A 25672-nucleotide genomic window follows, 5' to 3' on the forward strand; every position below is an offset into this window, starting at 1 on the left:
AGACAGATATCGGTGTGTGTGGGTGTGTGTGACTGTGTGTGTGACAGATATCGGGGGTGACAGATTGCAGTGTGTGTGTATGTGTGTGTGTGTGTGATTCTGTGTGTGACTGTGTGTGTGACAGATTGTGGTGTGTGGTTGTGTGTGACAGATTGTGTGTGTGTGTCTGACTGTGTGTGTGACAGATATCGGTGGGTGTGTGACAGATTGCAGTGTGTGTGTGACTGTGTGTGTGCCAGATTGTGGGGGTGTGTGACAGATTGTGTGGGGGTGTGTGTGACAGATATTGGGGTGTGTGTGTGTGACTGTGTGTGTGACAGAGATCATATTGGTGTGTGTAACAGATATTGGTGGGTGTGGGTGACAGATATCGGGGGTGTGTGACAGATTGTGGTGTGTGTGACAGATTTCGGTGTGTGTGAGACAGATTGCGGTGTGTGTGTGTGACTGTGTGTGTGACAGATATCGGTGTGTGTGTGTGTGAGAGAGATATCAGGGTGTGTGTGTATGTGAGAGAGAGAGAGAGAGACAGACAGACAGACTGCGGAGGGTGACAGATATCGGTGTGTGTGTGTGTGTGTGACAGATTGTGGTGTGTGTGTCTGTGTGTGTGACAGATATCGGGGGGGTGTGCGTGACAGATTGTGGGGTGTGTGTGACTGTGTGTGACAGATATTGGGGTGTGGGTGTGTGACAGATATTGGGTGTGTGTGTGTGTGACCGTGTGTGTGACAGATTGTGGGGTGTGTGTGTAACAGATTGTGGTGTGTATGTCTGTGTGTGTAACATATATTGGGGTGTGTGTGTGTGTGTGTAAGCGTGTGGGGTGTGTGTGACAGATATCGGAGTGTGTGTGTGTGTGTGTGTGTGTGAGACAGATTGTGGGGTGTGTGTGACAGATTGCAGTGTGTGTGTGTGTGTGACAGATTGTGGGGTGTGTGTGACTGTGTGTGTGACGGAGATCATATCGGTGTTTGTGAGATTGTGGTGTGTGTGTGTGTGTGACAGATATCGGTGTGTGTGTGACAGATTGCGGGATGTGTGTGACAGATTGCGGTGTGTGTGTGAGTGCCTGAGTGAGTGTGTGACAGATTGCGGTGTGTGTGTGTGTGTGTGTGAGACAGATTGTGGTGTGTGTGTGTGTGTGAGACAGATTGCGGGATGTGTGTGACAGATTGCGGGATGTGTGTGACAGATTGCGGTGTGTGTGTGTGTGTGACAGATTGCGGGATGTGTGTGTGTGTGTGACTCTGTGTGTGTGTGAGACAGACTGCGGTGTGTGTGTGTGCGTGTGTGACAGATTGCGGGAAGTGTGTGTGTGTGTGACTCTGTGTGTGTGTGAGACAGACTGCGGTGTGTGTGTGTGCGTGTGTGACAGATTGCGGGGGTGCGCCTTGTGTCTGTGCGCGCCTGAGTCACGGTGGCCGCGCGTGTGCCAGTGTCGCGCAGCGCGGCCGCGCCCCTGCGCGCTGTGCCCGTGCGCCCGTGGCCAGGCTGTTGGCGAGTCCCGCGGAGCCGGCGGCGCCTCCATCCCCGCTGACCTTCGCCATCGTCCCGCCGCCGCAGCCCCCCGGCAGCAGCCGATGCCGCCCGCCCGCCCTGATGGACACACCCGCCGTTTCGCCCCAGTGACGGTCCCAGCTCGGAGCGCGGGGAGCCGCCTGCCCCTCGCCCCGCCGGCCCCCGCAGCCGGGCCCTCCGCTGCGCCCTTGCGGCTCCGGGAGCTGCCCTGAGCCGCGCGGCTCCTGCAGGGGAGGGGGCCGCCGGGTCCGAGCCCCCGAGCACCATGGCCAGCCCCGGGGCCGGCGCGGCGGCTGCAGCCCCGCTCGCCCCAGGCTGGGAGCGGAGCTAGGCGGCGGGGGCCGTGCCGGGATCCCCATGATGTCCAGGATGAACGTAGCTCTCCAGGATCTCAGCAACAACGTGAGTAGCCGGGCTGGGGGGCTCGGCCGGGGGCTGCAGCCCGGGGCGCCTGGGGCTGGAGCAGGGCGGGGCTGGGCAGCCAGCGCCGGGCAACCCCGGCGCCATACTCAGGCCAAGCCCCTGGCTCCCGGGCCCTGGCTCCCTCCACACCCCGGCGACGACCCCCAGGCCAGGCAAGACTATGGCAGCTGAGGGGCTCCAGAGGGACCCTTAAAACTCACTGTCTCCTGCTCCCCCGCCCAGAGCACGGGAGAGGGGGGTGCCGGGGCCCTGGGGAGCGCTGGGTGCCCTGTGCAGGGGTGCCAGGTGTCCCTGAAGCTCTGAGAGGGAGGCTGGTGCTGGGCTGATACCATGCTGGGGGGGGGGGGGGAGTCCATTGGGGGGCATAACCCTTCCCCAGACTGGGCCCATGGGGCGGGAGGGGATGAATGGGAGCCAGCCACGTGGTCTCGGCCCCCCTCTGCAGCCTCCCCCAGAGTCCCAGCACACTGTGGGCTCCCTAGAGCAGGAACTCAGCCCTCCCAGGGCTCTAGGGAGGAGGCTGGGAGTTCATTTCTCCTGTTCAATGAGGGGTTAGAGTACAGCCCTGGAGGTGCCCTCCGGTGGCTGGGGGTACTGGGGGGGAAGGGCACCTCGTGACCACAGGGCTGCCCCCATCCCCTAGCAGGACATTTGGTCCGGGGCCGGCCAACCCCTTCGCAGGGTGCCGCAGGGTTGGCAGAGAAGTCAGGGCTGGACCTAGGGCCTGCAGCGCTGCTTGGCCCCGCCCTCCTGCCTGGGTGCCTAGATCCTGTGGCTCACCCCGCCCGACACCCTGAGAGCCCTGAGTCTGCAGCTCAGCCACCCCACTTCTGAGTGCCCAGACCTGGGGCTGGGCCCCACCCAGAGGAGCTGGGGTCCTGCAGCTCGGCCCCACCCCACTCACCCTGATCTGGTGACCCAGCCCAGCCCCACTCCCTGAGAACCCTGGGGCTCTGCCTTGCCTGCTGTCCTGGCCTCATCCTGCCGTGCTCTGGACTTTGGAACCGTCACTTGCTCATCACTGCCGAGGGCTCAAGCTTCTCCATGGTGATGCTCAGAGATGTCAGAAGCCCCAGGATCTCTGGGCAGCAGAGCTGGGATTTGGCACATCCTAGCACCCAGTCCTATGGGGGGGGGGCAGTTCACAGTCAGGCCCAGTGACCTGGTTGGATACAATCTGGCTGGAGGGAGGGGGTTGGTGTTTCTTGCTCCAAAGGCCACTTCCCAGGGAACCTCTCTTGGACTCTGAGCACCAGAGACCCAGCTGCAGCATGGTCACCTGTAGCCCAGAATGAGCGCCTCTACTCCCGGATGACCTCCCTCCTCTCCTCTTACATCGCTTGGGTCTCCAGAGGCATGGGGAGATGTCAGGGGAATGCCAGGGCCAAGGGCAGTGCAACTGGAGGCTGGGGTCTGTATTGCCATGACAACATACACCTGGAGGGTCTCACGGTGTCAGGAGAGGGCCTTGGAAAGGAGAATGCCTGTGATGGGGTGTGTGGGGCCTGGGCTGCCCCCAGAGGCCTGCGTGGCCAGGTGGTTACCAGAGTTGTGGGCAGGAGGCTGGAGGAGCCAGTGGGAGCTGCCCACCCTCCTGCTGGGCAGGTTGTTGGGGCATTGTTTGGCAGAGAGGAGCAGGTCTCCCTCGTAGGGAGCTGTGTTTTCCCAGGCGCAGGGTCTCCCTGAGCTGGAGGGGTGGGTGGGGGGAATCCCTGGCTCAGACGAGGCTGCCAGCAGGATGCTGAGACATTTTCACAGATGCCAGCAGCTCCCAGGAATCCTTCCCCAACTGGGGAGTTTCTGCCAAATGTTTTTTTTCTGAACAGGCTCGTGCCTGTTTCCTGAGCTGGCAGCTTTTTTTGTGCAAACCCCAGCACTCGGTGGCTAGCGGAAAGCGCTGCCTCTTGAGCCTTTGTGACCCGGGCCCTGGTGCTCACACTCCGGCCGCTGCCCGAGCCTCCCCTCGCTGTGAAACTGGGCTCCCCAGTCTTAGCTCTGATTTCCCCAAAACTCCCTTTCTAGCCCTCGCGGCTGTGAAGGAAACCTTGAAAACGGGAGCCAAGTATAAGCAACCCGGCAGTGTTGGCCCAAGTCTGCAGACAGCCTCAAACAGGAGCGGAGAGGGATGAACTGTCCCCATTCAGCTCAACGGCGTTAACCCTGAAACCTAATGACAATCTCAGTGTAACTGTCATTAACTATTTCACTGTTGGTCAATGAGCAAAATTAGCCGGCTTATGTGCTTAGCACAGAATCCCAAACCCCCTCCCCAAGGGCCAACTCCCCAGCTGCTCAAACCCGCAAGTTTTCCCCTCCCCTACGAGGCCATCTAGCATGGGCAATGCCAAAGCTGTCCCAATGAAATGTCCAGCTAACCAGCCGAGGGGCCCGTGCCCCTGCCCGGCGAAGTCATCTCGCTCACAGCCTTCGTTTCTAATGGAACTGAAGCTTCACGCTGGGGGCTTTGTCTGGACTAGGCTCAAAGCTGCATTAATAAGGCCTGATCTACACTTGGGATTTGGCTTGCCACCCTCTGCCCCAGTGTAGACGTGGCTGGCACAACCTAGCTACCATGGCTTGGGGAAGTGGTGTTCGGACAGTGATGGAAAACCCCTTCTGCTGCTGTAGGATGCACCGTAGCTATGCCCCTATACAGGGCTGGTGCAACCCATTAGGCGACCTAGGCAGTTGCCTTGGGCACTAACATTTGGGGGGCGGCGACCGCGGTGGCCAGATGTTCGGCCGGCGTGGTCATGGTCGGTATTTCGGGGGTGGGACCCTCCGCCGCCTAGGGCGCCAAAAAGGCTGCCAGCGCTCCTGCCCCTATAGCCTCCCGCAGTGTAGACAAACCCTAACACTGTTGAAAGTCTAGTGTAGACAAGGCAGCGGTGATTGAAAGGGCCGACTCCCTAGTCTAGCCTTTTTTTTTACTTCAGTTGCCAGTCACCTGAGGGATCGACCTGGTGGAAAGACTGAATGTTTGTAGCCTGGAACAAAAGTGTGGCGAGGGCCCACACCAGCCTCTGGAAGCATGCTAGGCAACTCGAGGGGCAGGGATACTTGGAAGGCAAGGCGTCCTGTCTACACTAGAATGGGTTAGCTAACACTGCTGTCATCGCAGCTTCGTAACCCAGTCCAGACACAATCCTTGCTTCCTACTAGCATATTGCACTGGCCCCCATCTCTCTGCAGCACAGAGTAGCTTTAGGGTAGGGGTTCTCAAATTGGGGGGTTGTGACCCCGCAGGGGGTCACAAGCTGGTTACATGGGAGTCACAAGCTGTCAGCTCTGTGGGGCTGACAGCCCGGAGCCCTGATTAAATTAAATTATCCCCCGCCCCCCATTTTTAATTTCTAAGGGAGGGTCATGCTCAGAGGCTTGCGGCGTGAAAGGGGGCCACCCACACACAAAGTTTGAAAACCACTGCGTTAGGGGCTGCAGGGCTCCTACCCTCCACGATTTGGCTGTGGCTCATCTCTCACTAGCTTCGCTTGGCTTTAGGGGGCATGGTGCTGCCTTCCTTGGCCGTCTCTCATCTCCCACCTCAGCCTGGCGTTAGGGGGAGCTGCACTGGGTATGCTCCCTGCCCCATCAGAAAGGAAAGCTCAGGATTGAGGATGATGCCTGAGTTATGGGGCACCAAGATAAATGGGAGAGCTGTGCTGAGGAGGGGGAGGGAGCCGGGCAGGTGGAGGGAGCTGGATGTGAGGGGGCTGGGCTGGATGGGAAGGGAGAAGGAGCTGGACTGGGGGAGGCGCCTCTCACCCAAGAGAACGTCTCTCCGAGGTCAGTGGAAGCCCATTGGGCTGGGCAGATATGGCTGCTACACTGAGGGGAGTTCCCCTCCTGAGCTCCATCCAGGCTGCTGGCGCCAGCCTGCCAAGGCAGCCCCTTCCAGATGTTGCATGGACTGACCACATCTGCATGGGAAGTCCCAGCGCCATGCAGAGAGGAGGCGGTGGCATTGCTAGGAAATGAAGCTGCAGGTTGCCTGGGAACCGAGGACTGTCTCCATGAGGCAATCTGACACCTGTCAGGAATGCTGATGTCAGAGCGGCTTCTGCAGAGGCAGCCATGGCAACCCACAGAGGGCGAAGGGACGTACACGTTGCTCAGGGGCAACCGCTGGTGCCAGGAGGGGGCAAGAGCTTCCCCTTATCCACAGAACAAGCCTGGCAGCTCCACTTGGTCCTGCACTTGAGTCGTTCGGGGGCCCGGCAGGGAAGGAACGTGACCCTGTAAAGTTGCGGGCAGAGGGAAATGCATTTGCCCACTCTTGGTTGGCATCACCAGGACCTGCGCCCTACGTGCCCGGAGCCCCCTGGCTCCCCCTGGAGATGATGCAGGCTCCCTGATTCTCAGAGCACAGGATCAGGGTTTTACGTAAAGGGAAGGCAGGCAAGTCCCACTGTGGTACACCAGCCAGGAGAGGCCATAGAAACGGAGCGCTTCAACCTGAGGGGGACGAAACTGTCCTGCCGTTGACAGCTCCATGGCCCCTCAGCTCTGCCTGGGTGTCACTGGGCCCGGCGCCCCCTGCAGGATCCTGGCTCTGGGTCAGCTGGGACCAGCGCCCCTTGCGGATCCTGGCACAGCCCTCTGCGATGTCATTCCTAGCCTGCTTTCTCTCTGTGCGCAGATGTCTGATTACAAACGAGCTACTCTCCAGGATGACGAGGGGGCGGATGCGGCTGGGGATGGAAGCGCCTCTCCTGAGAGCGTGGAGGTAGGCTCATGCTCCTGGAAGGTGCCCTGACGTGGGGCCTCTTTCAGACCAGGACAGGGCGCGGCTTCTTAGTGGCCAGGGCCAATGTGCTGTGAGGGAGGACACGGCCCGGCTTCTGGGCCTTTCTGGGTTCCCATGGGAGCCCCGCCAGCTCGTGCTCAGCAGCGGAGCTATTAAGAAAAGCTGCCTCTGGAATCTCTGGGGCAAGATACCGAGCTGGTTACCGAGCACTGGACTGGAGAGGGCAGGAGGAGGAAAAGCGGCTGTCTCCAATGGGAACTAAAGCTGATTTTGCCACCTTTTCCCAAAAGCCACACACCCGTGGCTCTACCAACGCCTCTCTGTCCTGCTCCGCATCCTCGCTTCCCCACACTGTTCCAGTCCTGGGCTCCCCACATGCAGCTCTGCCGCTGCCCTAGTCCTGCCCCACAGCCCCCCCCCCCGCCGTCTCTCCTGGGCCCGGATGCCTATCACATCCACTTGCATGGACCTGGGTGGCAGTTTTTAGAGGTGATTAACCTCCCCGCCAGCCCTTTGGGAGCCAAGGCTTCTCTTTCCACATGGATGGGCCCCGGTGCCAGGCCCTGGCTCCCAGGAACGTAGCTGTAAGGGTGGGCAGGCCTTGTGGGATCTCCAGGGGGCCAGATCCAGCTTTTCCCACTGGTTCTTCCTCTCCCAGCCAGCTCATATGGATTGTGGCCAGAAGGGGGGAACTCTGCCCCCTGCTCTTCCCTCCCTCCCTCCAGCAGGTGCCATCCAAGTCCAGCCACGGGCAGGAGCCGTTTGCAGTGCTGGATGGGGTCTGCTCCCAACAGAATTACTGTACACTGGGCTCAGTGCTGGAGCGGGGCCCCGGCATCGCTTCACTCCCACGGGCAATGGGGCAGCCCAGGGGAGGGTCTCAGGCACGGCTACCATGAGGGAAGGGTAGAGTGGTACTGCCAAGGGGGAGGGCCTCAAGGTCCCCCTGCAAAGCTGATTTGTGGCTATTTCTGATTGTGTGTTTGGGATTAATCCATCAGGTGCCCCTTAATACGCTCTCCCCTTCCCCCCCTCCACTCTCCCTCTCTCTTTCCCTCCCAGGTGGGGTTCAGGAAAGGGCCCCCTCCCTTGCTGAGCCGCCTGGGTTCACGGACCCAGCTGGAGCTGGCGCTCTGTGCCATCTGCCTCGTCACGGCTCTGCTGCTGCTGGGCTCTATGATTGCTCTGGGCGTCCAGTACAGCAAAGGTAGGAAGGGGGTGGGGCTCACACACCTTCGCTGCGCCTCCCCCCCCCAGCCCATCTCCCTCCCTGCAGAGCCAGCTGCTCCTCAGGAACAGGCTGAAACAGCTGGGCTCACTAGAGGAAAGATCCTGGGCCTGCCCCAGGGAGTTGCAAAAGGCTCTGTGCTGTGCGGGGAGCCTCCCCTGGGCTGGACTTGTCCTGGGGAACAGGAGTCGCCGCCAGAGAGCAGGGGAAGTACGGGGAAGAGATTCTCCTGGGACTGTCCAGCAGGAAATAAATATTAAATATTCTAAGGGACCACGTGGCCCCAGCCCAGGGCCTCACCATGCAGCTGAAGAAGGGTGCTGCTGCAGGACTCAGTCACCCATCTCCTGAGGACCGTGGGGGGCCTCCTCCCACGCCAGCAACCACATTCCCAGTGCCCCCACTCACGGGCATCCAGGCACCAGTGCAAGAGCAGTCAACTGCAGGGTTGGGAGGCAGGGCTCCTGGGCTCTGTTCCCAGCTCTACCACCGACTTGCTGCAAGGCCCTGCCACTCTGTGCCTCAGTTTCCCCACTTGTTGGCCCTGGGCCCTAATGGCTACATCTCTCCCACGCAGACCCTTCCCACACCACGTGCCTAACGGAAGCCTGCATCACCGTGGCCAGTAAGATCTTGGAGGCCCTGGACCGGGAGACTAATCCCTGCGAGGACTTCTACCAGTACTCCTGTGGGGGGTGGATAAAGCGGAACCCGCTGCCCGATGGGCGCTCCAAGTGGAGCACCTTCAACAGCATCTGGGACCAGAACCAGGCCATCATGAAACACCTCTTAGGTGGGTGTAGCCCTGTGCTGGGGTGCCCCCTTGTGCACAGGCACAGAGAATCGGGGAGGGCGGCACTGGAGGAGGGCGCCTGGTGGGTTGTATGGAAAACATGCAGCCCAGGCTGGGCCAGGAGAGACCTGGGTCGTCAGGGATCAGCTCCCCAGGGCCTGCCCTGGAAGGGGAGAATGCCCATACGGTCAGGGATGCAGGGGCTCCCCCTCCGCCCCACACACACACACATGCTGGGTGGGGCTAGGAGATATTCCCGACACGGCCAGACAGCACAGAGGCTGATGAGTCTCCTGGATTGGCTCCATTTGGCCAGTGGGCCCAGCCTGGCTGGTGCTGGTGACAGGGGTGGGGCGATAACCTATGTGGGCATTTGGCTGCTGGGATATATTGCTAGGTTACAGCTTCTTGGAACTAGCACAGGATAGACTGAGGTCTGTATCCTGCATCAGCTTCCATGGTCTCTCTGCCTTAGAGAGGGTACACTGGCCAGCAGTGTCCCACATCGGCACTGGCCGGGGCACCCAGTGGCACGCCATCTGGCAGTCTGTCCCACGCTGGCACTGGCCAGGGCATAGGGTGGCATGCCATCTGGCAGTCTGTCCTGCACCGGGGCACAGGGTGGCACGCCATCTGGCAGTCTGTCCTGTGCCAGCACTGGCCAGGGCACAGGGTGGCATGCCATCTGGCAGTCTGTCCTGCACCGGGGCACAGGGTGGCATGCCATCTGGCAGTCTGTCCTGTGCCGGCACTGGCCGGGGCACATGGTGGCACGCCATCTGGCAGTCTGTCCTGCGCTGGCACTGGCCGGGGCACAGGGTGGCATGCCATCTGGCAGTCTGTCCTGCACCGGGGCACAGGGTGGCACGCCATCTGGCAGTCTGTGCTGTGCCAGCACTGGCCGGGGCACATGGTGGCACGCCATCTAGCAGTCTGTCCTGTGCTGGCACTGGCCAGGGCACAGGGTGGCACACCATCTGGCAGTCTGTCCCATGCCGGCACTGGCCGGGGCACAGGGTGGCCTGCCAGCCAGCAGTCTGTCCCGCACCAGCACTGGCCAGGGCACAGGGTGGCCTGCCAGCCAGCAGTCTGTCCCGCACCAGCACTGGCCGGGGCACAGGGTGGCAAGCCAGCCGGCAGTCTGTCCCATGCCGGCACTGGCCGGGGCACAGGGTGGCCTGCCAGCCGGCAGTCTGTCCCGCACCAGCACTGGCCGGGGCACAGGGTGGCAAGCCAGCTGGCAGTCTGTCCCATGCCGGCACTGGCCGGGGCACATGGTGGCACGCCAGCTGGCAGTCTGTCCTGCGCTGGCACTGGCCGGGGCACAGGGTGGCCTGCCAGCCGGCAGTCTGTCCCGCACCAGCACTGGCCGGGGCACAGGGTGGCAAGCCAGCCGGCAGTCTGTCCCCTGCCGGCACTAGTCAGGGGTACACGGTGACAAACCAGATGCACCTGGGCAGACCCTTGGGCAGCTGCAGGGGACAGTTCCCTGGTGCCATCACTGGTACGGATCATGCCATATAACCTGGGGGAACCTAACCCGCATGAGACTACATGGCGATACAGGAGGCTCCAGCAGGAGGGTGGGACGGGACCCAGGCATAAGGCACGGTCACAGGCACGAAGTTCTAGGAGACCAGGGCCTGTCTCCATGGTCCCTCCATGTACACAAAGCCCCCCTGTAAGGGAGGAAATGACTGAATCCATCTCGTTATCCACTCCACAGAGAACGCCACCTTCAACTCCAGCAGCGAGGCGGAGAGGAAGACCCAGCGCTACTACCTGTCCTGCCTGAAGGAGCAGAAAATCGGGGAGCTGGGCTCCCAGCCACTGATGGACCTGATTGAGAAGGTGGGTGCTGGGGGGGAAGGGGAACCAGACCAAGGTGAGGTCTGGGCGGGAGCCCAGGTCGGGGAAGGAGGCTGCTCAGCACACTCACCTCTCTGCAGGGGAAAAGTCTCTCCATTGGGAGACCATCCTGGAGAGGGGCCGAGCCCTGGGAGCCTTTGCCTGACCAAATGCCATTCCCACGTGGGCATGGCTCTGGGGCACAGGTGAGACGAATTGCCGGGTCTCAGCCCAGGCTGCCAGACACAGAGCGTTCCCATCCCTGTTACAACTGAACAGCGCCAGCGGAGGAGCCGTGTGCCGAGCTGCTCTCTTCCCTGGCCAGGGTCCCTCCAGGCCGGGGCAAGGCTCACTAGCAGGGGTGGGAGTTTGCACAGGCCGGCCTGAGCCCTGTTTCCAGGGTTGTGATTCCTGCCTCCCCCCCACCCCATTTGTTATATTTCCCGTAGTGTAAGTGATGTGAGAATTGCCCCCCTCTGAAGGGGACAGGCCACCAGGGTGCTTCTGTGACTGGGGTAACGCAGCAGGTTCACATTCAAAGCACAGCGCCCCCTTCTGCTAGGCAGGGGTGGTGTGCATGGAGCACAGGCCAGGCCTAGTGGGAAGCACAGTGCCCCCTCGTGCTTGGCTGGGCACACAGGCAGGGTGTACAGGGCAGCTCCCCCAGGGACAGTAAGGGCCGGTGTGCATGGGGGCGGAGCACAGGCAGAGCTTGGAGGGAAGCATCCCCAGCAGCACCCACTAGTGCTAGGCTGGGGACACATGGGAGCACACCAGCAGCACATGGGAGCACACCAGCAGCACCCCGCAGCAGCACAGCCCCCTAGTGCTGGGGTATAGTGCATGGATCACAGGCAGGGTGTAGAGGGTCTCTCCCGTGCTGGGTGTGAAGGTGGAAGATTAAAGCCAGTGGAATTTGGTGACCCAGAGAAGCACAAGCCCAAATCCCTGCGTTCCTGTTTCCTGCAGATTGGCGGGTGGAATATTACTGGGCCCTGGAACCAGAGCAACTTCATGGAGGTTCTGAAGATGGTGTCGGGGACCTACCGGACCGCCCCCTTTTTCACGGTCTACGTGGGCGCCGACTCCAAGAGTTCCAACAGCAACGTCATTCAGGTAGCCCGGCGACCCTGCCCCAGTGAGGACTTGGGAGGGGGCACTGTGCCAGAACCTCACACCGAGCTCCCAGCGCGCAATGGGCCCAAAGCAAACCTCTCCCATTGCCCCTCGCTCGGAAACACCGTCACCACAAACTGGGGGTGGAGGAGCCAGCCAGCCGTGGGGGGGAAGGATCCATAAAGAAACCTAACCAAGGACAGAAGGAGCACAGGGGGTCAGAGGGAGCACAGGACGATCATGGCTGGGCAGCATTTCTGACTCTGGGCTTAAGTGGCCCCGTTCAGACGCCCAGCCCTCTGCCTGCCCCCTCCCACCTGGGGACACACTGAGAGGGGGTCAGTGGGGACAGTAACTGTTTTCGGGCCACATCACATACAGACCCCAGGAAGGCGCCTCAGCCTCTTGCTTCTGGGGAGGTGAACACTGCTTGGGGATTCCCCACAGGTCAGATTTGATGGCCCTGGTCTACTGCTGAGGGCTAGGGTTGCCCCAGTTCCTCCACCCCCACGGGTTCCCGGGAATAGCGGTGACTGGGTGTGGAGGCAGGGCAGGGGGCTTTGTGCTACGGAGCAGTGGCTGCGGCTATGCAATCCAGGTTCATTTGTTCTCCGTCTCCAGGTGGATCAGTCAGGCCTTTTCCTGCCCTCCCGGGATTACTACCTGAACAAGACAGCCAATGAGAAGGTAGGGGGCTGGGTGGGGGCAGCCCATGCACACCATCCCTTCCACAGAGCCGGCCTCATGAGCAGGCCCGAATTCACACCTGACTTCCGGTCTTCATGGGTCTAGCTTCAGCTCCCAGCCACTGTCCTTTCTCTGCCAGCCCGACGAGCCCCTCATCAAATATCTGGTCCTCACGTAGGTACTTTCAGCCTGATCATAGCCTTCTCTTTAAGCTAAATAGGGTGGAGCTCCTGGAGTCTCTCACGATCAGGCAGGTTTTCTCATCTTCTAATCAGTCTCCTGGCTCTTCTCAGAACCCTCCCCACTGTGTGCCCCATCTCGGAGATAACCCAAGAGGCCTTTGCGCTCTGAAATGCACATTCCCACCCCAACACCCTGGATAGGGCCCACACCTTCCTGTGCTCCTGACGCAGATCCAGCCCAGCGGGTGGAATGTGCCTGACCCCAAAGCACAAGGGGCGGAAGGAAAGGGACCCCCGAGTGCTAGGACCCTGGATTGGAGCCTGTGCTGGGACCCGGTTGGCAGGACATCCTGGTGGGGGGAGGTTTGGGGATTTAAGAGCACGGGATCTGAGGGAGCTGAACTCCCCCATGGCCCATGACTGATTGTGTGGGGTTCCCCTGCCTAGGTGACTAACCCCACTGCCTCTCGCTTGAGTGACAGGTGCTGGCTGCTTACCTGGACTATATGGTGGAGCTGGGGATGCTGCTGGGTGGAGAGAAGGTCTCCACCCAGGAGCAGATGGAGCAGGTGCTGGAGTTTGAGACCCTGCTGGCCAATATCACCGTCCCCCAGGACGAGAGGCGGGATGACGAGAAGATCTATCACAAGATGAGCATCGCAGAGCTGCAGGTGGGTCCTGGGGAAGGGGCCAGCCCGGTGCTGCTCGGGGAGAGGACAAGCATGGTGCTGCTGGAGGTGGGTGAAGGGCCGGGGCGGGGAAGGAACCAGCATGGTGCTGCTGTGTGCAGGGGCTGGGCTCTATCCGCTGGCCGGTGACGGGGGATTGGTAGCGGGAGGCTCCCATTTGCTGGGCGGCTCCCACTGTGGCCTGGAGCAGCTGGGAGAAAAATTCAGGATGAAAACAGAGAGAGGAATTCAACTGATCTAAGTTCTTTGTTACATTTCCGAGCTGCCTGGGGCAGAGTGTGAGGGCCCAGCCCAGGGCACATGGGAAGACAGTAGCCCCTTTCTGTGCCCCTTCGGCTTTCCCCGGGAGCCCCCGGCTGCTTTCCCCGGGAGCCCCCGGCTGCTTTCCCCACACACTCCAGGCCTCTGTTTTGCTGGGCTCTTTGTTGTCCATCCCCCCCCCCCAGGTTTCATTAGGATTCCAGCAGGGTTGCTGCTCAGCTGCCTGAGTGTCATTAATGCCGGAGGCCTGGCTGAGCAGCATCCTAAGCAGCCAGGAGCCAATGCTAGGCTGCCTCCACCATCCCCCAGGCGCAACACGCTCACTCCCTGGAGCCAGCAGCGCAAGGGGGCGTCAGCATCCCCAAAGGCAGCCAGAACGAGCAGCTTCTGGGGGAGAGTCTTCCTCCAGCTCAATCGCTGATGCCCCTCAGTCCCGCTGCACCGTGCCCTGCTACCCACCTCTGGGTTCCCCCCCAGCTCTGCCACTGCCCCCCAGTCCCGCTGCACCATGGCCTGTTACCCCACTGGGGTCCCGCCCCACCACTGCCCCTCAGTCCCGCTGCACCGTGCCCTGTTACCCCACTGGGGTCCTGCCCCACCACTGCCCCTCAGTCCCGCTGCACCGTGCCCTGTTACCCCACTGGGGTCCCGCCCCACCACTGCCCCTCAGTCCCGCTGCACCGTGCCCTGTTACCCCACTGGGGTCCCGCCCCACCACTGCCCCTCAGTCCTGCTGCGCCGTGCCCTGTTACCCCACTACGGTCCCCCCCCAGCTCTGCCCCTGCCCCTCAGTCCCGCTGCACCATGCCCTGTTACCCCACTGGGGTCCCCCCAGCTCTGCCCCTGCCCCTCAGTCCCACTGCACCGTGCCCTGTTACCCCACTGGGGTCCCCCCCACAGCTCTGCTCCTGTCCCTCAGTATCGATGGCACCCTGCTATCCCAGCTCTGGGGTCCCCACACACCCAGTCCCAATCCACAGCCCCCTGCTGTCCCACCTCTGGGCTCCGCACACACAGCTCCGTGAGTGCCCCTCAATCCCGACCCACAGTCCCCTGCTCTCTCAGCCCTGAATTCTGTTGTGCTGGGGAAGGGGATGCCAGGACCCTCACCCCAGTTTTGAAGTTCCTGGCACTATAGAAAAGCCAGCCTTAGTCATCGTGCGATGGTCACCAAGCAACCAGTCACCATGGCAACAGGGAGAGATGCAGTCCTGGCTAGTGGGAAGGGAGATCTCTTAGGAGACTGAGGCAGGGGCCAGGGATGGGAGAGGATCAGGGGGCTGGGAGTAAGGCAGAGATTCAGGCAGCGAGTCTAAGTGATGGGAGGCTGGAGTGAACCTGAGGGACCTGAGGTGTTTCTCCAGGGACATGCATCCTCCCCCTGCCCCAGTGAAACCCAGCCATCTGCCCTGGCTGCCTTGTGGGATGAGGTTCCATCACAGGGAGGGAGCCCCAGTTACCCAGAGCTTCGGAGCCGGAGAGGAGCCGCGCCCCCCTCACAGCCCCATGTCTTGGCAGGCTCTGGCCCCCGCCCTCGACTGGCTGGATTACATGGCCTATGCCCTGGCCCCACTGGAGCTGAGCGAGGCGGAGCCCGTGGTGGTGTTTGGCCGCGAGTATCTGCAGCAGGTCTCCGAGCTCATCAACAGCACGGACAGAAGGTAAGAGCCCCAGCTGGAGGGAGGGGCTTCGGGGCCCTCTGTGTCTGAGGGGCTGGTGGGCACCAGCGAAATGACATCAGGGGTCACCTTGCAGCACCCATTGGGAAGCAGGGGCCATGTCCATTGGGGGTGAGGGAGTATCTGTCAAGGGCAGTGCCTGTTGGGACATGGGGGTGTGTCTCAGAGTCATGCCAATCGGGGGTGGGGTGAGGAGGTGGGGAATGGGGGGCATATCTCAGGGTGGTTCCCATCAGGGTTGGGATCTCGGCGAGTCAGTGTGGCTCTGTCATTTGCAGCATTTTGAACAATTACATGATCTGGAACCTGGTTCAGAAAACTGCCTCAAGCCTGGACCAGCGATTTGAGACAGCCCAGGAGAAGCTACTGGAGACCCTCTATGGCACCAAGAAGGTGAGGGGCTGCTGCATAGGGCACACCGGGCCGAGCCACTGGCATCAGCCCCGAGGCCCCTTTCTCTATGCACATGGGGGAATCCTGTGCCCTGTGGGTGTTACCACCTTATATGCCCCAGGGAAATCCCAGAGGATCCTCAGCCAGGCAGCCATGACCTGGCCTGTCCGGGGCATGGGATAAGGAGGCACTGATGTGAGTGGAGAGGCTGCTAAGGGGAAGATGCCTGTGCATCACACAGCCTCCAGCCCTGGGTCGGAGTCAGAGCGCGCCCTGCTGGCTGCGAGCAGGGGATGCTGGGTAATGGGGACAAGCTAGGACAGCCGGGCGGTGATGGCGGGGTTAGTGAAACACATGGGGGCTCTGGGCCGGGGAAGGGAAGTGCAGCACAGCAGGAGGGTGGAACTCAGGGCAGCGTAAGGCAACACAACCGGCATCCCGTAGAGATGCCGACAGGCCTCAGCTTAGGGGATCCTTGTGGGCGGGAGCAGCTCAGCCCTTTGGCCCAGCCGCCTGCGCGGGGACCAGCAAACAGGAGGCTGCAGGCAGGGAAAGGGCCAGGACCGAGCCCCTGAATGTGTATGTGTCCCCAACACCCCAGGATGGCCTGGCAGAGCCTGAGAGGGGGCAGGCAGAGATCGGGAGGGGTTCCCCATCCAGATGAAGGCCCGTCTGCCTTGGAAGGAGGCAAGGCGAAGGGACGTACCTGGGTTTAGGTCTGAGCCCCAGGGCCCCTCGATGAAATGATGGGCAGGCCATACAGAGCAGAGAGGAGGGAGCCCTCTCCCTCTGCAGCAGCACTTGGGAGGCCAGAAATTGTGTCCTCCTGTGTCAGGGTGTGAGCTCGGCCCAGGCCCCTGCCCTCCAGCATGGCCAGCAAGGACACAGGGACGCATCGCCAACCCTCCTCAGGTCTCACCCTGTCTGTCTCGCTCTCTCTCTGGAGTCCTGCACCCCTCGCTGGCAAACCTGCATCTCCAACACCGACGACACGCTGGGCTTCGCCCTGGGCTCCTTGTTCGTGAAAGCCACCTTCGACAGAGACAGCAAGGAGATTGTGAGTTGCCCTGCCCCGAGCCCTCTGGCCTCCCTCATGCCAGCACTCCTGCAACCCCTCTTCTCCCTGCACTGCCCCCCAAACTTCCGTACCCCAGTTCTCTTGCAGCCCACCCTCCGATTCCTCTGCAGATCCCAAGTTCTCTTATCTTCCCCTATTTCTTACCCCTCCCCAATTCCTTTGCAGCCCTTCAATTCACCAGTGGTGAGCGCCCCAGCTCGAGGTGCCTCTGTGCATCAAAGGGCAGGGGTACGCAGACCAGAGAGAAGGGACTTCCCTGCCCCACCAGTCGCCCAGGCGAGGGGAGTTCAGCCTGGCAGCACGTGCTCTCCTGTTCTAACCACTCCGCTCATCGTGGGAGGAGCAGGGCAGTCCCCACAGAGGGGTTAGGGCTGGGAGGCAGGGCTAGTGCTGCGTGACAGTCTCCAGGGGACGGGGGTGGGGCGGTGCAGGCTGGCCATGTGGGAGGAACTGACTCTCCCGCTCCCCCATAGGCAGAGGAGATGATCAGCGAGATCCGGACGGCCTTTGAAGAATCCCTGGACCAGCTTGACTGGATGGACAGGACGACGAGACAGGCCGCTAAGGAGAAGGTGACGGCCGCTCCGCCGGCCTCCCATACCCCAGCGGGAGGGGGGCCAGCCCAACTCCTGCCCTGAGTTAGAGGGGAGACAATGTCAGAGCTGACTCCAAATAATCCCTCTCCAGGCAATGTCCCCTGCAACTGTTGCCACTGCGCACTCCCCCCGCATGAGACACGAGGCAGGGGCATCCCTGGTCTCCGGGACATGGGCGTCCTGGTGGGGGGGAAATCCCAGGCACGCAGTCCCACTGGCTCCCTGGCAGGGAGCCCCAGCCCCGTGCGCCCCGGAGTAGCAACGCTTCCCCTGGAGGGGCCGGGGCTGTACACGGGGAGCTCCCAGGTCTCTCCCTCTGCTCACCCCGCTACGATCTCAGCCGCTGGCCTCGCCCCTCTCTCCACAGGCAGACGCCATTTACGACATGATCGGCTTCCCGGACTTCATCCTCGATAACAAGGAGCTGGACGACGTCTACGATGGGGTAGGTGGCCCTTGAGCATAGGGACCTGGGCCAAGAGTGGCCCTGGGATTGCAAGGGGCTCCCAGCTGCTTGTGCCAGGCACAGGGCAGGGATCCAGTGAACCAAGGGTCTGATTGGGGTGGGTGAGATTTTGCCCGGCGCCCATCCTGCATGTCCCACCCAGGGTATGTGGGCCCACTGGTGGGGCTGTTCAGTGGGGATGGGATCCAGGCCCTCATTGCTATAGTAACCGAGTGCCTAGAGTGATCTATCTACCCCCATCTCACCCCTTCACTGCCTGTGGGGTTGGGGGGGGGCACGCCCTAGCCCATTTCAGACCCCCCACCCCGTACCCAGCCTGCAGGGTGGAGCGGTGCAGCCCAAGCCCATCTCAGCCCCTTGTGTTTCTTTCTCAGTATGAAGTCTCTGAAGACTCCTTTTTCCAGAACATGCTGAACTTCTACAATTTCTCTGCCAAGGTCATGGCCGACCAGCTGCGGAAACCCCCGAACCGGGACCAGTAAGGAGCCGCTGCAGCATGGGCACCTTCCCGCCCACGGTGGCAGGGAGCGGGCTGGAGGGGCAAGGCAGGGTCCCATATGAAGAGTGCATGACCGGGAGGCCTGGGGACTAGTTTTGGGGTGCAGCTGGTGCTGTCAGTCTCCTGCTAGGGAGGGTAAAGGCGGATCCTGCCCCATTCTGCTGCCTCCCTCACTTCCAGGGTGGAGCTGCAGCCTGTGGACACTACCAGTCCCAGCATGCAATGCTTTACCTGGAACCTACTAGCTGGCTACACTGCATGCTGGGAGATGTAGTCTCCACAGACTGCACCTTTAGGAAAGCGAAGGTGGCAGCTGCAGTTTGCTCCTTCCATCCAAGGTGGGGACTCCCAGCTCACTTGAGAAGCATTTGGCCTGAACAGTCCCACTGAAAGACTTCCCCAGGCAACCCCACTCTTGGCACCGACGCAGCCGTGCACCCTTTCACAAGCACCCACGCACTTGTTCACACCCCACAATGCAGGCACACGCCAGGGCCCGCCTGGCTCTGACTGTATCAGACACACACCGGCAGCCACCTGCCCCCTCTGTAATAGAAAAAGACCAGCCAAGACCCCAGAGAAGGGGGCCGATGTCCTGCTGTGTTCCTGGCCAGCCTCTGGCTCATTCACCCTGGCCCCAGTCCCTGGGACAGACCTCAGCTCTCAGACAGATGACTGACTACTACAAAAGTGCGAGGCTCAACCAGCTCCCAGCACTTCAGCCGAGCGTTTCTTGCCAGACCAAAAGCGCCATGATAAGGCTGGCTCTGGGGCTCTTAACATTGAGTTTGGAGAGGAGCTTCCCCGTGTATGGCTGGCTGCTCCTCCTGCTGGGGCCTGCCCTGGTCCTTTGGTAGCAGGACGCCAGGTGCAGGGGGAGATGCTGCCTAACACGTTTGACCCTCCCTAGGTGGAGCATGACCCCGCAGACCGTCAACGCCTATTACTTGCCCACCAAGAACGGGATCGTCTTTCCAGCTGGGATCCTGCAGGCGCCTTTCTACGCCCGCAACCACCCCAAGTGCGTCTGGTGCTCTGGGCTCTCGCTGGGTCATGCCTGTGTGCGTAGCAGGAAGTGGCTGGGGAAGGAGAGGGCATGAGACCCATTGGCAGCTGTAGATCCCTGGGTATACTCAGATCTGGGCAACCCCCGCTATTGCCCAGGGGCAGCACCTGGTCCCGGGAGCAAGGAGTGGAGCTTCCAGGGCAGAGACGCTCTGGGTCTGAGCTGCTGCCATCCAAACACTAATGGAGGATTCCCCAATCCCTGCCGTCCCAAACCCACCCCCGATCAGAGAGGATCCCAGTGGGGTTGGCACTCACTACTGCCCTCTGCTAGTCCCTCGGGCCCTGGAAGCAGCCTTGCCAACGGCGGCTGTGGGCTCGGGGTGGGGCGAGCGGTCACAGGAAGACACTTGGCCCAGCGTGATGAGCGTCGCTGCCCGCTCGCTGCCCTTCTCACCCTCAAGAGAGGGCAGGCCCTGCCTCAGCCCTTCCCCCGGGGAGTCAGAGAAGGGGGCGGCCTTAGCGCCAGCGCTGTGGAAGAGGCCTGGCAAGCGTCACCATCCCAGCAGGGTGGCCAATGGTTGGTCCATGGTGTTCCATAGGCTGCACTGCTCTAGCCACAGGGTCAGGCCCATTGCTAGGACTGGCAGCCTTCCCCACAGGCCAGCCTTTGGTGTTAACGAGGGCAGCTAACGACAGATCCATTTTATGCCCATTGGGTGCCAACCTTGGGCTCCCAGCAAGCTGGCACTGCAGTCCTTGGCTTGGCAGAGTTTGCGCTTTGCCCAATAGTGACGCTAACCGACTCGAGGTGAGGATCTACGCCAAGCCTGCCCTGCTAGTGCAATGCATTGTTACGGGCAGTCATCCTGAGCGGGTTTCCTAGCTAGACGCGTGCTTCAGTCAGTGGAGTCTCACCTCCATTGGGCATCCAGGCCACTGGCACTCTGCACTGCCTGCTCATCGAAAGGGCACCAGGGAGCACTGGAAACGCAGCATGGGCTTGACTCACGGAGCTGCATGAGCAGCGATCAGGGAGGCTCCAATACCACTGGGATATGGACCATGGTAAGAGCTTAGACAATAAACTAGGGTTTCTTCTTGGCTTCACCCAGGGCCCTCAACTTTGGCGGCATCGGAGTAGTGATGGGGCACGAGCTCACGCATGCATTCGATGACCAAGGTAGGACCCAGCTGGCCTGTCAGGCTCCCTGGTCTCACGCGCACACCCTGCCATTCCAAGAATGTACCAGGGCCACTATTGGAAAGGGCGCTTGGTTCAGGGACACCATAACCAAACAGTCCTTATACTGGATAGAGAGGTGACGCTATCCCTCCCATTCCCCCCGGCACAGAGCTCCCAGTTCCTCTTCATCGCAGCCTCATCCTGTCCTCTGCACCACGGGGCTGCCCAGCACCTCTGTACACATCCCGCAAAGACTCCTGACATCGCTCTCCTCTGGGCCACTAGTGGCCTTGCCATCCATTCCATCCTGTGCTTCCTCACGTCATCTTCTTGCAGCACGGCCAACACCTCTTGCCCACGTTAGCTTCTTCACAGCCCTCAAAATGTCCTTTCCCTTTGGCTGGCTCTCCTCCCCATTTTGTTTGTCCTCCTGTCTCCCCAGGTGACACCTGCAGGCATCTCCCCAGGCTTCTCTGTGCAGCTTTCGCTTCTGCTCCATCTGCTTGGTGAGGACCCATGTCTCTGCATCTCGAGCCATGGCTAGTGGCTGGCGATTCCCAGTTCCCCCCCTCCACACTGCTCCTTGTGGCTATTGGGGATCTTCCCCCCTTCTCCAGCTGGACTCGTGTTTGTTTTGTTTGCATCCTCTCTCTGCATGCTGTGCAGTGTTGCTAGGCCACAGCCAATGGTGGAACCCAAAAGGCAGCTTTGGGGTGATTGGAGCCTCCATGCCAAGACTCACTCCCCGGGGGTCTGGTTGAGAAGCAGGTGGAGTTCCCATACTTACAGGGGTACAGAGAGCACCACCATCAGGGTAGGAGGCCTGCAGGCTCAGAGCATTGAGAACAGGCATGGAGACTTTCACCTCAAGGCTGCTGGGTCATAGCCAGCCCTGGGTGGCAGGGAAAGAGCAAGTCATCCAGGACTCTCTGGTGGCTGAGGTGAAGTGAGCTGAGATCCTGGCCAGTTCCTGCCAGACAGACAAGCCACCAGCACAACCAGTGCCAACTGACCCACTGTTAGCAACTGAAGAAGCCGAGGACCAAGCAGGCCATGAAGTGTGATCTCCTCTTCTAAAAGGGTCCCAGCAGGTCAAGTAAAGCTCATACGGCTGCTGCCCAGGCAGCTCCTGCTGGAGAGATGAGGCCGTCAGTCTCCAAGGCTGCACAGCCACCATCCTGGCCGCAGAAGATCCTGGAAGATGATCCTGTCCTTTCCCTGTTGCTCACTCGCAGAGGCACCATGGGTAGGGAGGAATCCTGAAGCCCATAGAGCAGGTGCTCCATCCCCACCCTGAGCTTGACTGGTCTGTGCCTCTGATTTTTCCCTTTTCATGTCCCTCTTCATTTCAGCAGCCCCTCCCCTGCCAGACACCCCCACTCATGGAGGCAGCAGGCTTAAGATCTCCTGTCGAGCCATCACATGGACCCTTGTAACTTACCTTAGCCTTTGGGCTGCTTGCAACATCCTTCATGCTGGGGGCCGCTCGGGATGGAACTGGGACTGTGCTGGGGGTCATGGCTCAGTTCCATAGTGGGCTGCTTGAGAAGGCACCAGAGACAGGTGCAGGTGATAGACCTGTCACTGCTGGTAGCTCCTCCTCCGGCCATTTATCATGCACCGGGTTGTCTTCCAGGTCGAGAATACGACAAGGAGGGAAACCTGCGTCCCTGGTGGCAGAACTCCTCCCTGGAGGCCTTTAAGAACCGGACTGAGTGCATGATGGAACAATACAGCAAGTACCTGGTGAACGGAGAGCACGTCAACGGCAAGCAGACCCTGGGCGAGAACATTGCAGACAACGGGGGCCTGAAGACAGCATACAACGTGAGTAACGCAGCGAGCCTGCCCCTCAGGCGGGGGATGGACAGCAGATCCTAAGGCCAGGGTTCAATTCCCACCGCCCCCTGATTTTGAGGGGAGCACCACTCTGTTTGCTGCTGTTTCACGGCACGCCTTCTTGGTTCCCTGCAGGCCTACAAAGCCTGGCTGCAGAAGAATGGAGAGGAGAAGCACCTGCCTGCCGTGGGGCTCACCAACAACCAGCTCTTCTTTGTAGGGTTTGCACAGGTACGGATCTGGAATGGGAAAACAGCTACTCTGCTGATGCCCCTCAATCTCAACCTGCAGCCCCCCTGCTACTCCAGTCCTGGGCTTCCCACACACAGCTCTGCTGATGTCCCTCACTGCTGTTGACCTGCAATCCCCTGCTATTCCAGCTGTGGACTCACACACACACACACACCCCACACTCCCCCAACAACTCTGTCAGTGCCCCTCAGTGCTAACCTACAGCTCCATACTATTCCATTTGGGGAACAACGGGCCATGGTTTTTAAAGACCCGAGCCTGCAGTATTGAGATCCAAGAGAAGAGAACCAATTGATCTCCTCAGTGAGGTCAAATGGGAACATCCTGGCCAGCAGAGCCATACCAAGGGTCAGGCCCACTCCATCTTCCCCTAGCTCCATCCACCACCTCCCCAGCGGGGCAGCCTTGGGGTTGCTGCTGCACTGGGAGGTACACTCCCTGTCTCAGGGCAGGGCAGCCTTGGCCCATGGGGCCCAAGGCAGGAAACTAGCTGAGAAGAGGGTGCAGGAGCGAGGCTAGGTGTTGGGCTGTGCCTCCCTAATCCTGGTCCTTGTTGTGTCCCTCGCACAGGTGTGGTGCTCTGTGCGCACGCCGGAAAGCTCGCACGAGGGGCTGGTCACCGATCCACACAGTCCAGACAAGTTCCGGGTCATCGGCACCCTCAGCAACTCCAGGGATTTTGTCGAGCACTTTAAGTGCCCGGTGGGCTCGCCCATGAACCCCGGCAAGCACTGTGAGGTGTGGTAGAGAGGGGCCGCAGGGCAAGGAGGCACGCAGCCAGGGAGGAGGACAGAGAATCCGTACATACACAACCAAGCAACTTCCCCAGGACATAGGCAGGCAGGAGCACCCACGTAGAGTCCCAGAGCCATGCCCCCTCCCTCCCAGCCTCTCGGATGGGGACATGTGGGGGAACATCTCTGGGAATAGCCAGTGGCCTGAGTTTCTCTGCTGCGGCTTGTCCTGTGCAGGCTGCAGGCTCCTCCCATCTCAGACAGAGCTCCAGGAGGAAGTGTAGGAGCCGCGTTTTCCTGCACCACCTGCTGGGTGGAGCCTGGAACCCAGCCCACCTGGCTTGGTCATGCTCCACCCTTGTACCATTGACCCCATCCCCACTATCAGCACCTGCCAGCACTGTACATTGCAAGGAGTGTCAGCCCAGGGTCTCCTGCCTGAGCCCCACTCCAGCCAATCAATCCGCTCCGCCTTCCCCAGCAGAGGGTCATGGGGACCTGCCCACCCAAGCAGGGCACGGGGTGAGAGCCTTCAGTGGCTCACTTTGGGCAACACCAGCCTTTTCCTTACAGCCCCGGCCTGTGGGTCTAGTCTGGGTACAGCCCCTCCAACGAGAGCAATGCTGGGAGTGCCGGCGTCGGCAGGGCCTGGGCCACACAGCCGCTGTGAGATCTAACTCTGCTAGAGCAGGTTGAGATGCCCAATGGCGCCGGCAGTGACCCCACCAGGGGGCAGCAGTGGCACTGCAGCAAGGAAGGGGGCAGGCGCTGAAGAAAGAGGCTAGAGTAGACGAGGCCAGTTCTGGGAACACTGGGTGGGATGGGGCAGAGAGCCTCGGGGGCCTGGCGTCATCCCAGGGATGGGCATGGCCAGGGTAGGAAGGACAGCACCCACCGCAGCACAGTGCCCCTGTTGCCAGGCTCAGATGCAGGGAGACGGGACCCCTCCAGGACACAAAGGGCAGTAGTGCAGCTCCCCTACTGCCGCTCTGGCACAGGGAGATGAGGCATAATTTGGGTTTGAAGGGCAGCAGCCCAGCACCCTCTAGTGCCAGGCTGGCAGGGGGAGAATTTTTTATCTTTTTAAACTCAATGGAACAGCAGCAGTTAACCCCGTGAGGATCCCCTCTGACTATGGGATTAGCCCTGAAACAAGCCACCTGTTCTAAACCAACTCTGATCCCCTGCCAGCTTCCCTCCCACTAACCCAACTGTGTGCCAGGGCAGGCTTTTTCTGGATCGTTTGAGTGGGATCAGACAATGCTGGGAGCTTCAGACCGTGAGCTGCTCTTGCTTCTGGGGCATTTTCTTAACCTTCTTAGGCTCATTGTAATCCAAAACCAGCTTGGCTTAGAAACTCCCCATTTGCTTGAATTGGTTGGTTACGGTGGGGACTGGTGCCTTGGACTAGCTTTGGGTGGTCCTTGATGGATTTATTTAACGATTAAAAGCAGTTTCCACTTTCACCCTGGGCTCTGTTCTTAACTCTGCACGGTCCCAGGGGAGATGGGGATAAGCCCCAGGCAGGGTACAACCCAAGGGGAAGGGGTGGATTCTGTGGGGAGTGGGACCACACAGACTGGCGGTGGGGCAGAGTCTGGGGAGTGCAGCGTGCGAGGTCCTTGGGAGATCCTGACACTGAACACTTCTTACATTGTAAAAAACCTAAGGAAATTCCCAGGGGGCCGGGCTGGGGCAGGGGGACTTTTTCCAGTCTTAACTCCAGTTTAACAATCTAGCAGTGACTTTTGTGAACCGTCTCCAAAAACACCAATCTTGAACAGGCTGGAAATTAGGTTACATGGAAAGAAAGAACGAAGTCTGCAACTGTACAAGTGAGGTCATTCAACCAACCCTAACCCTGCCCCAGTATGGGGCACCATCAGCCCTCCGGCGTCCTATATTCACCCCATCTAACTAGGGGAGTGACACAGGCAGGGCTAAATCTCGGAGTGACAAAAACAATTCCTATCCCCCACGAGGGGAAGCTGCTCCCTAAGGGAGATGGGGTGGCACTAACCCCAGTTGGAGTCATGCTGATTTGCTAGGGAGATGGGGCCAGGGCCGCCCAGAGGATTCCGGGGGCCTGGGGTCTTCGGCGGCGGGGGGCCCCCGCTTCGGCGGTAATTCGGCGGCAGGGGGCCCCTTCCGTTCCAGGACCCGCCGCCGAAGTGCCCCGAAGACCCGCAGCAGGGGTCCCCTGCTGCCGAAATGCAGCCGGGTCTTCGGCGGTAATTCAGCGGCGGGGGGCCCCCACCGCGGGTCTTCGGGCACTTCGGTGGCAGGTCCCAGAACGGAAGGGCCCCCCGCCGCCGAATTACCGCTGAAGACGTGGCTGCATTTCAGCGGCGGGTCCCACTTCGGCGGTAATTCGCCAGCGGGGGGTCCTTCTGCCCCAGAGCGGAAGGACCCCCCCACCGGCGAAGACCTGGAGCAGAAGAGGCTCCGGG

At 60.7% G+C, this 25672-nt stretch overlaps 1 protein-coding gene across 1 annotated transcript; it reads left to right on the plus strand.

Annotated features, from left to right (window-relative positions):
* The first annotated feature begins 1490 nt into the window (after positions 1-1490).
* Positions 1491-24681, plus strand: ECE2 (endothelin converting enzyme 2). Its single transcript, XM_045031199.1, has 19 exons — positions 1491-1923; positions 6584-6670; positions 7754-7898; positions 8497-8712; positions 10439-10563; positions 11530-11676; positions 12298-12363; positions 13028-13216; positions 15014-15156; positions 15453-15567; positions 16514-16624; positions 17119-17217; positions 17609-17686; positions 18082-18185; positions 19117-19227; positions 20327-20394; positions 22034-22224; positions 22372-22467; positions 23059-24681. The coding sequence occupies exons 1-19, from the start codon at positions 1879-1881 to the stop codon at positions 23233-23235; spliced, it is 2313 nt and encodes a 770-aa protein (XP_044887134.1). The 5' UTR covers positions 1491-1878; the 3' UTR covers positions 23236-24681.
* The last annotated feature ends 991 nt before the right edge of the window (positions 24682-25672 follow it).

The sequence above is a fragment of the Mauremys mutica genome, chromosome 9, assembly GCF_020497125.1.
Source record: "Mauremys mutica isolate MM-2020 ecotype Southern chromosome 9, ASM2049712v1, whole genome shotgun sequence".
NCBI classification, from domain to species: Eukaryota; Metazoa; Chordata; order Testudines; family Geoemydidae; genus Mauremys; species Mauremys mutica.

Excerpts from the sequence above, each read along its gene's own strand:
- ECE2 (XM_045031199.1), top strand. The coding sequence starts at position 1,879 with ATGATGTCCAGGATGAACGTAGCTCTCCAGGATCTCAGCAACAAC. Across the intron at positions 12,364-13,027 it reads ACAAGACAGCCAATGAGAAG|GTGCTGGCTGCTTACCTGGA; the intron begins GTAGGGGGCTGG and ends CTTGAGTGACAG. Across the intron at positions 17,687-18,081 it reads TGGACGACGTCTACGATGGG|TATGAAGTCTCTGAAGACTC; the intron begins GTAGGTGGCCCT and ends TTTCTTTCTCAG.